The following is a 14,701-nucleotide window of genomic DNA, read 5'->3' as shown; positions in this document are numbered from 1 at the left end:
GAAACGTAAATGTCAAATGTCCGGCTGACTTTGTAGTGTCTCTTTGCGGTCCGGGCAGTCTACGCTATTGCGTGTTTCGCCAGATCACTGGGGATGGGGGGTTTGTCTCGCTTGGCGTTGTATACACATGCATTTTTCTAGCATCGCTTGCATCATTATATTTGACGCTTGTGCCAAATTTTGCAGCATCTTAAATTAGAAGAAAAGTGATACTTATGCTGTTACAGCGTTTCCACTGCTGAAATACTGCAGACGGACTCCAGGGTCCGCATGACTGCGGTGCATCATCAGTGTGATGGCAGGCTGTTATGAGGGTATTACAGAGGGAGAGACAGAAAGTTCAGTAATTTCATTGCCCGGCCCAGATGTATCAGTGTGGAAGTGACGGTTTTCGGAAAAGCAAACACTGCTTCAAACAAGCTTTTTTTTTAGTTTATTTTTTCCTCAGCCTGTGTTCGGACGAGGCGCGCAGGCCTTCATCTGTAATCTTTTCCGTGTGCTCTAAACATACAGTACTGTACACCCATCTTACGCACAGGTGAGTGTAAACATGAATAGTGGGTGTGGTAACAGAAAGGTACCTGGTGGATGGTGAACAGGTAGGGCAGCTTTTAGATTCCACAAAGCAGCGGCACACTAGTGGAATTCTGTCAGTTCGCTTCGGCGTCTTGCAATAAACCTTACCCACTAACAGTAGAGTTAAAAGGAAGGGGATATAGGTGAGTGTGATATTTCTTGCTATCGTTTTTTAAAAAACTGTAATTAATCACTTTGTTTATTGGCTTTGGTCTCGGGGTAACGCTTAAGTAAAAATATTTGTCCCAAATAGATATATGTTTTTTTTAATGATACACTTGGAAGATGTGAATACTTTTCCCATTTTAAACACACTGACAGAACTGAATGAGGAGGGGGTGACTTTGGCCAAGAATGTCTTAGAATACAGTTCAAATACAGCCACCCGGTCTTGAATCTCGGTTTTAAATTGTACCCCTATCGCTAAGAAAATGTTTCCATTTAAACGTATTACATCTGTGCTGTTGTTTTCTGTTACAGATCAACCAGAATTAATGTCACAGGGTTTGGTTAATTAGTGGATTACTTGCTTGGTGAACAATGTGTATATCAGACATCAATTTACATTTACAACGGGTTTCAGAGAAGGCTCGCCTTAACACGCGTTCAGACACGCCTTAAACATGTCCGGATTAATATCTGTCTTTTAATATCCGGATTTATATCACTTATTTAGTCATTTGTGTTGTGTTCCATTGAAGTCTTAACCATTCAGCTGGGCTCTGACGACTGCTGTCCCGTCTTGACCCACACGTATAAGTTAGAACACTTGTCATACTTCTCGACAATATATCATAATTATTTCTCCAATCAATACATTACCTTTCCTCATCCAAATTATGCAGACAAGCAACCATTTTATTATGCTTATTTATATTTTTTCGTCTATTAAAAAGACGAGTTTACCGGGTTATCTACGGGTTGCCCAATTTGCTTTGTCCTGTCGACTTTCATGAGTGACACACTACTACTTTCATGAGTGTACACTACTAAGCAAGCAGTGTCATGTCAGAAACATACTGTTGATTCTCTCACATATACAGTAAATTATTTAATTATATTCTATAAATAATAATAATAATAAAGGCGGCTTACCAATGTGCGCCAGAAAGTTACAGTATGATTTGTTAGTGCTGTTCGTGCGTTTTCCTAAATTACAGCTGGAAAGGTTGTCAGGCTCAGTTTGTAAGCAAACGGGGGGATTTTAATGAAGCAACTGTACTGTATGTCAAAAGTACAGCTAGCCCCTCAGAAGGTGGGAATTCGGTGAAAGATTCTCTAAACCTGAACGTACCTTTATTTATGTCTGGCCTGTTTAAAATGAAAGGGAAACTGTCATCGAGTGGCTTATTTGATCAAGTCTGCCTGCTGGGATGTAACACCCAGCCCCCCTCCTGTCTTATTAGAGTATTATAGAACACCAGGGCAGACTCGGGAAATTTCTGCATTGCACTTTTTGGTTACCCTGGGATTCCTAGTTAACAAAAGGTGCTGCACACTTAGCCCTGGGGCACTGCCTAGTGCTGGAAAAGGCTTCTTATTCCAAAGGCTATGGAATAAACATTACAGCATAAATGGCCTGCATATGCATTTAAAAATAATAATAGGTTGATTCCATGCTGAAAAAAAGAAGAGAGAAAACACAACGTTTCGGCCGTGCAGCCTTCTTCAGAAAAAAAAGAAGGCTCTTCTTTTTTTCAGCATGGAATAAACCTATTACTTGTTCCTTTGCAGCCTACGCAGCTACCCACCTGATTTAAAAATAATAATGCATACAAAATATACACCGGTAAATTAAACATACAGTAAAAAATAATGATTGATATAGCACTTTTTTTCACCCTCAAAGGATCACGAAGAGCACTTCACAGAGTTTCGTTCATGTCTGCCAAGTTAATGGATTTGTCCAATCTACTGTTACAAGATTGGAAATTGTGCGAGTTCCGCATTACAAGAATCCCTTGCCGGTTTCTTTCCGTTGCCATGCAGCTCCCCCTTTTAATTCGAGCCGATAAAATAACTGCTAAGAAACAATGACAGCGAATCGCTGCCAGGTGGAGGCAGTTTGCGTGCAATTTCATGTGTCACGCTGCCGTGTTTTCGAAAGCGCAGTCCTCCGACAGCATGTTGAGCTTCGTGTTAAAATGAACATTCCGAAACAGAGCGCGGACACTTCATTTGATCCCTGAAAACAGAAAATGGCATTTGAAGCAAAAATCTGCACAGGCTCTGACGCTGGACAAAAGTGTGTTAAAAGTTCAAGGGGGAACGTGTTTCATATTAGGGTACTCAAGATTAAAGACGGGTTCTAAAGAAGAGCTCACAGCTTCTTCACCCTTCGATATTAGCATCCCAGTGGGAAGTGCAGAAAGGCCACTTTTCCACGTTCACTTGTGGCTACTTTTCTGATGGTTCTGTGGGCTGGTTCTATGAAGGTGGTTTCTGAGGAGCCTGCAACTTTAACAAACAGGGATAGCAGAGCACGGGGTGACATCAGGATACAAGTGCAGGCATCGGCCTTCTTGCAACACTGCCTACAAGCAGGCACGATATATGTGATGTTCCATTACTACGAAATGTCAGATGTGCTCGTTTCCAGTTTTTCAAGCGTTTTAGTGGCAGTTTGACAACTATTATCTATTATATCATCTATACCACAAACTCTTTCATTTGTACTTTTTTATGCATTAATAAGTGAAGCGTAAATCTGTCAGCGAGTCATATGAAGATATGGTATATTGTAAAAACAATATTTGAAACACCTGGTTCCTCATTCAGAAAGCTTTTAATTATATTCGGCCCACGTGTGAGTAAAAAAACAAACTAAAGAAACAACTGTTCTCCTTAATGGGTGACCTCATTATTCTAGAAAACTTAGTTATCAGTCATTAGCTAGGCCATTATGAATCTTATTAGATTAACCTATACCCATTGGTGACACAGTACAGAACCAAACCTCAGTGTAATTCTCCTAAGAGTTTTAAATAATCCCTCTAACAGAATAATTCTTCTAACAGTTTAAAATAATCCATCTAAATCCTCAAAATGATCCCCTCTAAAACAGGGTTGGTCAATCCCAGTCTATATGAGCTGCAAACCAGCAGAGGTTCTGTGGCTAGTACTGGAAAAAACACTGCAAATTAATGTACAACCAGCAAGAAAGAATACAAGACAGAGGAGCCTCTGGAAAACAAAAAAGCGATCATGAAGTGCTGTGTGTTTAACTTGTTTTCTTTTAATCTGGGGCCTGTGTGTCAAAAATAACGAACAGCCCCTGACCTGGGAAAATGGTTGAATCAAGTAATTGGCTTAATTAAGCAAATTGAGAGCTCATATGGAAGAAGAGCTAGAAGACCTGATGGCCCTCAACAGTCTGGACACATACAGGGTTTCATTCCATCTGAGCTCTTCGTTTAATTGAGCCCGTAATTGGACCGACGAGCTGCTTGACTGGCACATTTACAAGTTTGTTTAGTCTACTCACAAGTTTTGAATCGTTTTTTTTTTCTAAAGGTAATAGTTAAAAGGCAACCTCCACCATGGTGAAAATCTGAAAACAATCAAATAGTTCAAATTAAACCAATTATTAAGTCAGTAGAGCGTTCAATTGTGTAGCCGAGGACCTCTAGTCTGTGGATTTACCATTTCCAGCTCAAGGGGTAGAGTTACACGCACGGGTATTTTTTTATAGATTTCCATAAATCAAGCCATGAGTTTGATCTGGGACACGTGCCAATCAAGAGTAAGTTAATTATAAGATCGATGTAGTAATGAAGATCTTAGGTGGAATGAAAAAAAAATGTCATAGCCCCCAAGGACAAGATCTAACAGCTCATGCAATTGATATATTTGTGTATTTGTGTGTTTGTGTGTCTCCTGTGCCTCTAGTGTCGCTACCCTGTCCAATTCAAAGTGGCACGATGGATGTGAAGAGCCTGAAGGAATATCTCTGCTGGCTTTATTACCAGTACCTGCTGATCACCGGAATCTATGTGTTGGAACCTTGGGAACAGTCGATCTTCAATACCGTTTTATTCACGATGATCGCAATGGTGGTTTACACTTCTTACGTCTTCATTCCAATCCACGTCCGTCTGGCCCTGGAGTTTTTCTCTGGCTTCTTTGGAGGCCAACAGAAAAGTACTGTTGCCTTGATGAACTGACTTTCGACTACAGCGGACTTCTAGAGCATGAGTTGGGTTTTTTTTTAAAAAGAAATAATTTCTTCTGCGGAAGATTGCCAGCAGATAACAACTTTCATTTCTATCTTTTTGCTGTCAGGGAAGGACTGAACATGTTTTATTCAAGTTGTCTTGGCAGAATTGGCACTTGGCAGCAGTAGAGGTTTCCCAGTAATCCAACCATTCTCAGCTGTTTCTTCCCATCACTATCCTGTTTTGAAACCATATTAAGGCATTTGTTTCTGAAAGATGCACTGAAGTTTGCACATTAGCAGCTCTCATGTTGACTGAATTATCAATTCGGAAAAAAGAAACTGAATAAATATTAATCGTACCTGTTTGTTTTGATTGTATTCAATATAATTGGAATCTATCTATAAATTGACTATAACTTATCTATCAAGAGGAATGACTTAATCCGATTTTCTGCTTTCAGTAAGAATAAGAATTTCAAAGTAACGGGAAGGTTTGATATTGTGCATCGTAAAATTCAGCACTTCTCATGTAGATACAGTATGTGTAAACACAAACACTTGGAGTATGTTTTGTCTTTAATGTAGTACAGGGTTGCACATGAGCCCAAACGCTCATCAAAATACATTCTGTCTTTATATAACGCTTTATAGTCACTACAACTTTACATAATCTTGCAATGCCCAAAGCAATATTGACTGTGTAAGTCTCAACATGTCTGAAACTGCATTAAACACTGTGAATAATAATTTACTGTACATTATTGATAGTTAGCCTTGGTTGCTGAACTTGATGGACTGAAGTAATTCTGCAATATTTTCAAAGCAGCCAAACTGAGAGATCTTCTTATGCTTGTCTCTTTTAACTTTTCTGTAAATAAACTGAAAAATGGACGAACACAAAAGATCAAAGTATAAAGTTCCCATAAGTGTAAAGTTATTTCTATTTCTGTTTTTTACTTTCCCTTATGGTGAAGGGTGGTTGAACAATATGCATCTGTATAGATAACTATTAATGTCTGAACTGTTACTGTTTTAATTAGCAGAGTATGCTTATCTTTATTTATTATGAATCACTAAGTACAGTATGTTCGCTTTGTTTCATGTTATAAACCTATTGTATCTTTAGGTTAGAGCAGTATGTGTTGTTCACTTGATAGCTGTCATAGTGTTAAGCAATGTGAAGGGTAGTATAATACTAATCTTTTATATCTTTTAAAACCATGAATGTAAATGGTAAAAACTAGAGAATTCAATGAACAGGTTGCTATCAAGTGAAGACACTTCTGTAATAATCTTGTGAGAATGATGTTTGTCTTGTTTAAATTATGCTTTTTGTTTTCTTAGAATCATTACAGTTTCTAAGAAAAATGTGTAGTTTTGCTACAAGTATGAATGTTTCTTGAACTTTAAATAAAATAGAAATAAATACTTTTATGTGTGGTCTTATTATGAAGACATAATTATTATGTTTTCTTCATAATCTTGGGACTGTAACTCAATGTTATGTGAAAATTTAATTGATAGTGACAGACATCCTTAGCAGGCTAAGTAACCCGTTGTCATCATATATTTTATGTACAGTAAAAGGTATGGCACTCTATTAATAATCACCACATTAAATGATTTCTAGAAGAGGTTTTGCAGTGCAAATCAGTTACCAGCCAGGCATTTTGCTTTGTAAGTTATAGACAAAAGGCATATTGTAGAACCTGTCTAACCTGCTTTTGTCAGTTCCACATAGCACTGTTTTCTATCTTGATGGAAAAAAAACTTTCTAGACATCTCTAATGTGTAAAGTGTTTCACAAAATGAAGATAAATGTGCATTCTTGGTGTATGCCTGCAGTGAAAGGTTGCAGAACCTAACTTCTTTCATAAAGCAAAAGTAACGGTTTCTTAAACAAACCAGTTTTCTCATCTACAAAATCAGTGCCCAGGAGGCAGGCTTAAAATGTGAAGTTAGCAAACATTAAATATACAAGGTAGATTTTCAACAAAACATTTGAAAGAGAAGCAATTTAACATAATCACTTCATACAATTAATAGGAACGTTTGGTGAATGTAGTTTTATGCAGCATTCTGTGACACATAAAAGCATGTTAGCACTGATAAGCAGCTGGTATTTAAGATAAGTGATTCTTATTTGAGAAATGCAAATTGTGCTTCATCGTACGTCATCTGTCCACAGTACTGCCAGCACAGGTGTATGGTGATTGCACACTACTGTATTACAAAATTGTATTACAAAATGCAGGTGTACGAATTCTTAAGAATATTCTGTAGAGAATCAATTACTCATATAGTGTGGCAGTAAGGGAACTTCTGCTGTCCAAAAACAACTGAACGATTAAAAGGCTGTGCTGTGCCTAATGCACTGGAGTGCAACCAGTACTGCACTCTTTCCTTTGTTATATACTTTCTATTGCAACCCTTGCCGTATGTTTGTTGTCCAAGACACAGTTTAACAGCATTCAACAAGGAAACTCTTCTGTGAAGTCTCAGCTTTTTAAAAATAATAATCATTATCATTGTTATTTTAATGCGGGTAGCTGAAACAAAATTTGATTTATCGCCTTATAACATTAATGATTTTTTAACTCAAGCTCAATAAAAAATTTAAGATGTCTGGCCATTTGGCTGACATATAAATATTTCTGGAACTGGTCTTCATTTCACAAAATCATGCGATCAGTGAGTCTAAACTGTCCTTAGTCAACTTAGCAACTTCTTAATGAACTAAAAATAGTTTGGGTTGCTTCTTAACCCCAATCAGCAGACAGACTATAGTTACACTTTTTCCATATGTAATGTTAATTATTAAACTAACTTCTTTTATGACCATTCAGTGGCCTGAACAAAACATTTTGCTGATGACTTAATGAAGCTATGCCTGCTGACCAGATAAGGATAAACAGATATCAGTACTTGAATTTTAAGCTTGCATAAAATTTCCTCAGAAAATAAGAAAGAAAATAAGAAGAAAATCAACACTAGGTCCAGATTGGACAGGGAAGGTTCTATCACAATCTATACCCATGTTCCACAAAACATTTTCCACCTAAAATGGAGATGTATATTTTCACTATATTTTCCTTTACATATCCATATACTGTATCATACTGTATACAGTATATGACAAAAAAACTAACGTGGAGGATTCTTCCTGGTTTAATTCTTACTGATGTAAAAGACATTTAAAAATAACCAGATTTTATGTAAAGAAAAATCAGTGTGCCAAAGCATTAGGTCAATGTTTCATCAAGTAAATAAGAATTCAGCATGACAGTGCATTTTTATATCTGTATTGAGTGAAATGTTTCTCTTGGTTTCTGAGCCAAGCTGCGTGTAACCTCTCTCTGGTGAATGATACGAACAAAGATGGTGAACAAAGAATCTCAAATTCTTTTGGAAAAACAATCGGTAAAGAAGGCTAGGCTTTGCATGTATTTTCTTCCAATAAGAGTGAAAAGCTCTTAAATTTTTTTTATTTTGGGGGGTAAGCTCTTAAATTCTTATGATTATTTGGGGTTATTTTTATATAAACAATACCATTTTTAATTTGAATTGACATCATTTGCAGCTAACTGTAATACAATATCTCTGTCCTTTACAGTGCAGATAAAAATCAAATTCCCTGATCCAGTTCCTGATCTGACTTTAACCTGACCATCAAGTCTTGAAAGAGAACAGTTTATTAACAGCAACAGTATCGTGTTTTTTGTTCTAACATTTTCCTTACTTCTTAAGCAGGTAATGTCAGACGGATACCTAACTGCTAGAGGTAACTGAGAAAAATGCTAAAGAAATTCCCCTCTGCTCTTGACTTCCAGTGTTTGAGAAGTACAGATCCATGGGAATGGAAAGGTTTTATTACTTCCAAGAAGAAAGGGGAGTTTATCAAATGTAGTGACTAAGCATACTGAATAAATTAATGCACTACAGATCTGGTTCAAGCTGTGGTCAGATTAAACCTGTTAACAATTGGCCATTGTCTGGCCAATTTGAAAGCATCAATAGACTATCGTTGTCTCAAACCATTGAGTAAATACAAAAAAAGGGAAAGATGTCTCCATTGAGATGCCATTCAGCATGAACCCAGTACAGCACAGTAAAATGAACCGCTTCCTTTATTTCTGTCACAGAACTTCTTTCCTCATTTACATGCTAGCTCCTACCAAATATGACTTGTTCTGTACTCTTCAAGTAAGTAAAAAAATATTCGGTTTTACTATCATATACAAACCTTAAATTTTGTCCAATAATATAATCCTATGTCTCAAAATGTGGTGGTACATCTGATACCCCTCTATCTGATCAACTAAATTATTGTCAAACAGTTATATTATTATCTGCTTCTTCAGCGGTGACCGAGCAAATAGACGTAAGTAAATCCACTTACGTGTGGTGAGATCAGTTTGAAATCTCGTCTTCAATGACTTAGAAAGTCAGCGGGAGTGAAAAAGTCTGATGTGGTCCATCTTTTCTGTCCTGTTTGCTGGGAAATGATATATCTTCATTACAAGGTGTTCCCAAACAGAAAACAGAATGAGCTGACCTTTTTCATTTACAATTAAAAAAACAAACAATCATGTACACATGTTGGTTGTGTTTGCTGAAATATTTAATATTAATATTAAAATGTAGTTTCTGAGTGGAAACTTAAGAAGCCACAGGAGACATTACACTCATTTGCCTAAATTATTATTTATTTGTTACCAAAAGACCTTTAAAGTTTTTAGCATTACTGCTTTAATAATCTGTATTTTACTAAGATTGTAGGATAAAACCTTCATTTTTATTTTAAGATGAAGATCATTGTATCAAAATGTATAGAAATATATAGAGTGAAATTTTTGACAAATTTAAATATAAACATATGGAGTATGTGTTTTCCAATTACACCAGTATATGCATATAATGCATCTATTTTTAAGAAAGGAGACATAGGAGTCAGATCAGTGCTCAGCATGTCATAAAACTTCACAACATATGATCTGTACTTTGGTCTAGTATCTGTATAGATACTAAACCCTTTAACTTGAAACTTGTAAAACACAATACAGAAAAGCCAACCAAAGTTATAGAATGAGTATGAAATTTCCAACCACTGTGAATTTTCTGTTTGTCTGAATGTAAAAAATTCTCACTGTAATTAATTGTACTTGGAAAGAAGGCGTCATCTTTAAGAAATGTACTGTAACACAGCATTGTCCAGTCTCTGATACTTTACCCTTACTGTAAATATTGTTTCTAAAGAGTATCTGTATTTGACATCTAGAGTCAATAATAGGCTTATTCATTTTAGATAAAACTTTAACTTAAGTACGTTCAGAAAGCTTCAATTTTTATTTGTTGTTTTCCATGTGAATCTTAAGCATTTATATCTCCACGCCTTACAGTATAAGGAAGAAAGTGATTTGGTTTTAGGGTGTAGGTTAATGCCAATTAATACAAAAAATATATAGGAATAACGATAAACGTGAAATGAATTGATATTTAATTTTTATGATTTCTATGTTCTTCATCTTCCTTCACTGTTCTATCATAATTAGCTGGTGATAACACCTAGTTCCTTTTTAAATTAGAATACATAAAACATTAGTGCTGCATGCAATGTAAATATTAGGCCTGAATCTGGTCTCTTTTTCAACTGTATGTAGTTAGAGGAATAACTGAATGGTGCCTCCCGCACACACTAACAATGACTTAACAAAGATGCTTCGTGAGGCTTTCACAAATGCTGTTATTCCTCTCTGGTAACTAAGAAACATCTTAAGTTGATGTTTGCATCTTTCTGTTTGCCATTGTTTGAGCTTTCTAAATGCTAAAACTCTCATAATTGCCAGTCTGTTTGCTGTTAGAGGTCATCCCACTTTCAGCTGGCAGACAATGTCCACAATTATACTAGCAAAGCACATTGATTCCTGTACTGTCAGCAAACACATGTTGTTCCAGTAGCAGACAGTTGACAATAAACGTGAAATCCTACACCGAGTGTCTATGGCAATAACTAGCGATGTCCACATTGACAACTTACATAACTCCAGTTTATATTGTTTAACTTGTAGGTGCATGCATACACATACACAGTGGATATTTTGAGTAGTGTTTTCTGTTTACCAGGAGCTCAACCTGTATTTAGACTCACTAATACAAAGTTGCTTTCCAGTGCTTTATCATGTGATATGTTAATGTATGTTCAAGTATTGACAAATAGACCACACCTACAATGGATGGTTCAAAAGACATCAAGTTTAGGCTCCATGACATTTTTAATATACCGGATCATTTCATAAAGTATAAAGTATGGTATAACAAAAGAGGAATAAGAAACATGCATTTCCGCTTTGTGTGGACGTGTGTTAAAAATACTTTTTTACCATTGAAATTAGAAAATCAGAAATAAAGCTTAGAATGTTTAAAACGCTTTAACTATAAAAGAGCATTTGATAGTCCCTCTTTTTGTTATATTTTACTTCTTTTAACTCTCTTCCTAATATTTACCATTGATCCGGTACTTTCTGAGTATTTGGAAGACCTCTTACACCTTTGCTCTTAAATTCAGTTGGTATGTGGTATAACACTATTATTGATGAATTTCTAGATAAAGTCCTGATCCTCAAACAACAATAAAAAGCTTAAATATGTTTAGCTAGAGCGCATTCAGGAGTTTTTTTTAATGAAAACTAAATATGTTTCCCTGGCGTTTACTGGAAATGCTTTTTCCTTGTGTTCCTGGTAAACAGGTCTTGTTCATTTGATATGGCTTACACCTGCAAAGAAGAAAGCAGGTTTAATCTCAGGGACATATTTCAAGGGGCTTGTTTTCTCCCTTGCGCTCTTAAGGAGTTCTCTGTTTTAGAGAGCTTTAATGAGTGATTTGTGAACAGCAGGTGCTGTTGAAACAGAGGGTCAATTCTGAGCTCAGTAAATCAAAGCACAGGAACGTGCGATTGTGGTTATTTTTAAAGGACAATTAAACTACATTCTAAACAACATGTAAACAGTGTGTGAGCTCAAGGTTTTGATGAGTGATTTGATCAGTATTTGAACTGAGACATTTAAATTAAAAAGTTCGCTTTAACCTTAAAATTGTTTTAGGAACTAATGAATAGCTATTAGGAAGTTGCATTGCTCTCCTATAATGCTGTGCACTAGGGAAATTTCATTCATCATTGGATGAATTGGATCGCCTTTTCAGCATTGAGCTACTCAGGCACCATTTTTACATTCACATTCACTCACTGCTCTAAAGTTTGTGCTGGCTAAAACACAGTGTTACAATTTAAATTCAGCCAGATGAATTTCAGATCAATTTTAAATACATATACACATAGCTCACAAATCAGGAGAAATAATCTCATGTATGTTTGACCTTCTCTGTACTGGCAGGGGAGACCTCCAGCCAGGACGTTTCTCCTCCCAATACTACACACCTGGAAAACCAGGTTCCTGCTGTTGATGACGTTAGCATTCCAGGAGATGGCGCTGTTCTCTCTGGAACAGAATGTCTATACTAATGTAACAGCATACTGACCTGGGATACTGTGCTGTAGGAGGATTAGGATTGTAGGATGTTAAACTGAAGTGATGACTATTTAGCCACGACACTACAACGTCCTGGCTAAATTCCTCTCTAAGGAATCTAAATTTCCTCCAAATGTAGCTTAAAAATTCCTCTTTAATTCAAGCAGGTAAAAAAATCGGCTTGGAACCTTATGCTTGATTTAAAATAATTTATTTTATAATGTAGGGAAAAAGAACAGTTGAATGAATCACTTACTATTATTAAATTATTAATAATTAATTCCAAGAGCATCCTAGAGGGTGCCACAGAAGTAAAACAGAAGAGTGGGAACCGTGCTTGAAAAATATCAAGGACTGCATGCATCCCATGATTGTATACAGGGGTGAAGAGTCATGGCTGCATCTTCCCCAGTAACACCCTGACGATGGAATGAGATAAGGGACAAGCGAGTGTCTGTCTCATCTGCTTTTGCATTCATCCTCTTTCAGGCACCGTAATCTTGCTCTTCTGTTCCATGCAAAGCCAAAAAATGAACATCTCTGAAAATCACCTAATTGTCCATTTCTTCCCATGCTCCTCTCCTGTTGACACTCTGAATACCAGCCATTTCACCTGACTCTGTATGGCACAGGGGGCAGTGCTGTCAGACTGGGATCAGCCAGTGTAGACCCCAGTCTGCTTGCAGTGTTTGCACTGTTTTTGTTTTGAAGCTGATCTGTACAATATGCGCTAGTCTGCCTTCAATCCTTCCACACCCTCAAACTGACAAACCCTGTATTTTACATTTTGTCTAGGTTAGTACATAGTACACTAAAATAAAAAACAACAGAAAAGCAGAGTGACTTTCAATAAATATGACTGAAGAGCCCTTTGGGTCTAGTGAAGCTTGCTGACTGTTTAAAACATGGTTTTAATCTGGGCCGTTTGGGCGAAACTGATTTTCATTGGCTCTGTGTAGATAATGATCAGCAATCCAGGAGGTAACAGCCTCAGGAACAAAACAATGTGTGCTGTGCAGTGAGCTACAGAAAACAAAAGCAACTGGAAACCTAATCATTAATAGCTAAGCAGGCGGGGCCAATAGGAGAGATGTTATCCCTGAAAATATGCAAACATTAAAAATCAAATTCCTTTGTCTCAGCATCTAAACCAAACAGACTATAAATCATTTACTCCCAAATGTAATAGCCATCCCACATGTGTGTGTGTTCTTTGGTGACCCAGTGACTTCACTGCAACCCTCACTGTCTATACGGTACAAATTATGATGTCAGTTAATAGACGATCTCTAAGACCACTATAATGGTGAGCGTCACGGTAAGCACAGGGTACAAGGCTGGGCCCAGAACACATGTCTTCTCCTTTCTGATGGGAGGCTATTCCATTGCAGGCTCAATGAAAAAAGGGCAAGTTAGGAAAGTCAGTGAAAGTGGGGAGAAACCACAGCAGCTGGAGAAAATCTATACGAACACAGAGACAACGTGCAAACCACACAGACAGACAAACCATAAAGCCAGAACCCTGATGTTGTGAGTCTTCAGCACTGCCCACCACACCAGCATGCCATGATGCTGGTGAAATTCAACATTAAGAAGCCAATAAGACATTGGTATGTGCTGTGGTAACACAGTAGGAGAAATTACCTTTCTGTTTCAAGCATTCAAAGCATCTTAAAGAATAATGTAAGTCCAAATAATATTACAAGAGCAGCATAAAGCTGATTAAAAAATCCAGGAAGTGCTTCACACAGCTAATATCAGCAGGCTACAACTGTAGACCTGCAATGTGATAAACGCCTTCTCATACATTAATCAAAAAACAAACAAGAATAGCTGTGTATTATGCTTCATATTTAACTTTGCCCTTGTGACCATCACAAGCCTGTCGAGTAGTTCATGTTTAGACTTTACATTAAGATTTTTCTATGAGTAATTATTGAAATGACATTTATCGCCATATTTTAATATACTATAATTGCCTATTCACTTACAAATTTATGAAATCGGATAGATTTAGTAACTGAATGCAAGATAAAAAGGCGTGATCACCTTGGATGAAAAGCAGGGGAACCAGTCTATAGTTCTACAGAGCAGTTATGATGGAAGTATGGTGGTAGAGCAAATTTAAGTTTATATACATTTTCAAAAATCTTTTGAAAATAAGATGGAGAAGATGAAAAGTTACAAAGCTACACAAAAATGATTTTCTGGAAACAGTTAAAGCTGTAAATGTAGTGTTCAGAACAATTAATTCTGCAGCTGATGTACAGTATAGTTTACAGTGGTTTACATTTTTGGGTTTGGGATGCCAGCTCTGTCTGATTGGTATGCACAAGAGTTGATGGCATCTGGCAATATTTCTAGGAAGTTTCTCTGACCTTGCTTTACTGCCGCCACTGTTTTGTCTTTGTGCTTGAAAGACGCAGGTGCTGAGTTTAGTAA

At 36.8% G+C, this 14,701-nt stretch overlaps 1 protein-coding gene across 1 annotated transcript; it reads left to right on the top strand.

The window, feature by feature from the left end:
- Positions 1-642: 642 nt before the first annotated feature.
- Positions 643-6,159, top strand: sptssb (serine palmitoyltransferase, small subunit B). The gene is made up of 2 exons (XM_088913721.1): positions 643-719; positions 4,465-6,159. The coding sequence occupies exon 2, from the start codon at positions 4,497-4,499 to the stop codon at positions 4,737-4,739; it is 243 nt and encodes an 80-aa protein (XP_088769847.1). The 5' UTR covers positions 643-719; positions 4,465-4,496; the 3' UTR covers positions 4,740-6,159.
- The last annotated feature ends 8,542 nt before the right edge of the window (positions 6,160-14,701 follow it).

The sequence above is a fragment of the Atractosteus spatula genome, chromosome 4, assembly GCF_055471065.1.
Source record: "Atractosteus spatula isolate fAtrSpa1 chromosome 4, fAtrSpa1.hap1, whole genome shotgun sequence".
Classification (NCBI taxonomy): Eukaryota; Metazoa; Chordata; class Actinopteri; order Semionotiformes; family Lepisosteidae; genus Atractosteus; species Atractosteus spatula.
The sequence above is the reverse complement of the archived record's forward strand: the minus strand, read 5'-3'. Positions and strand labels throughout refer to the sequence as shown.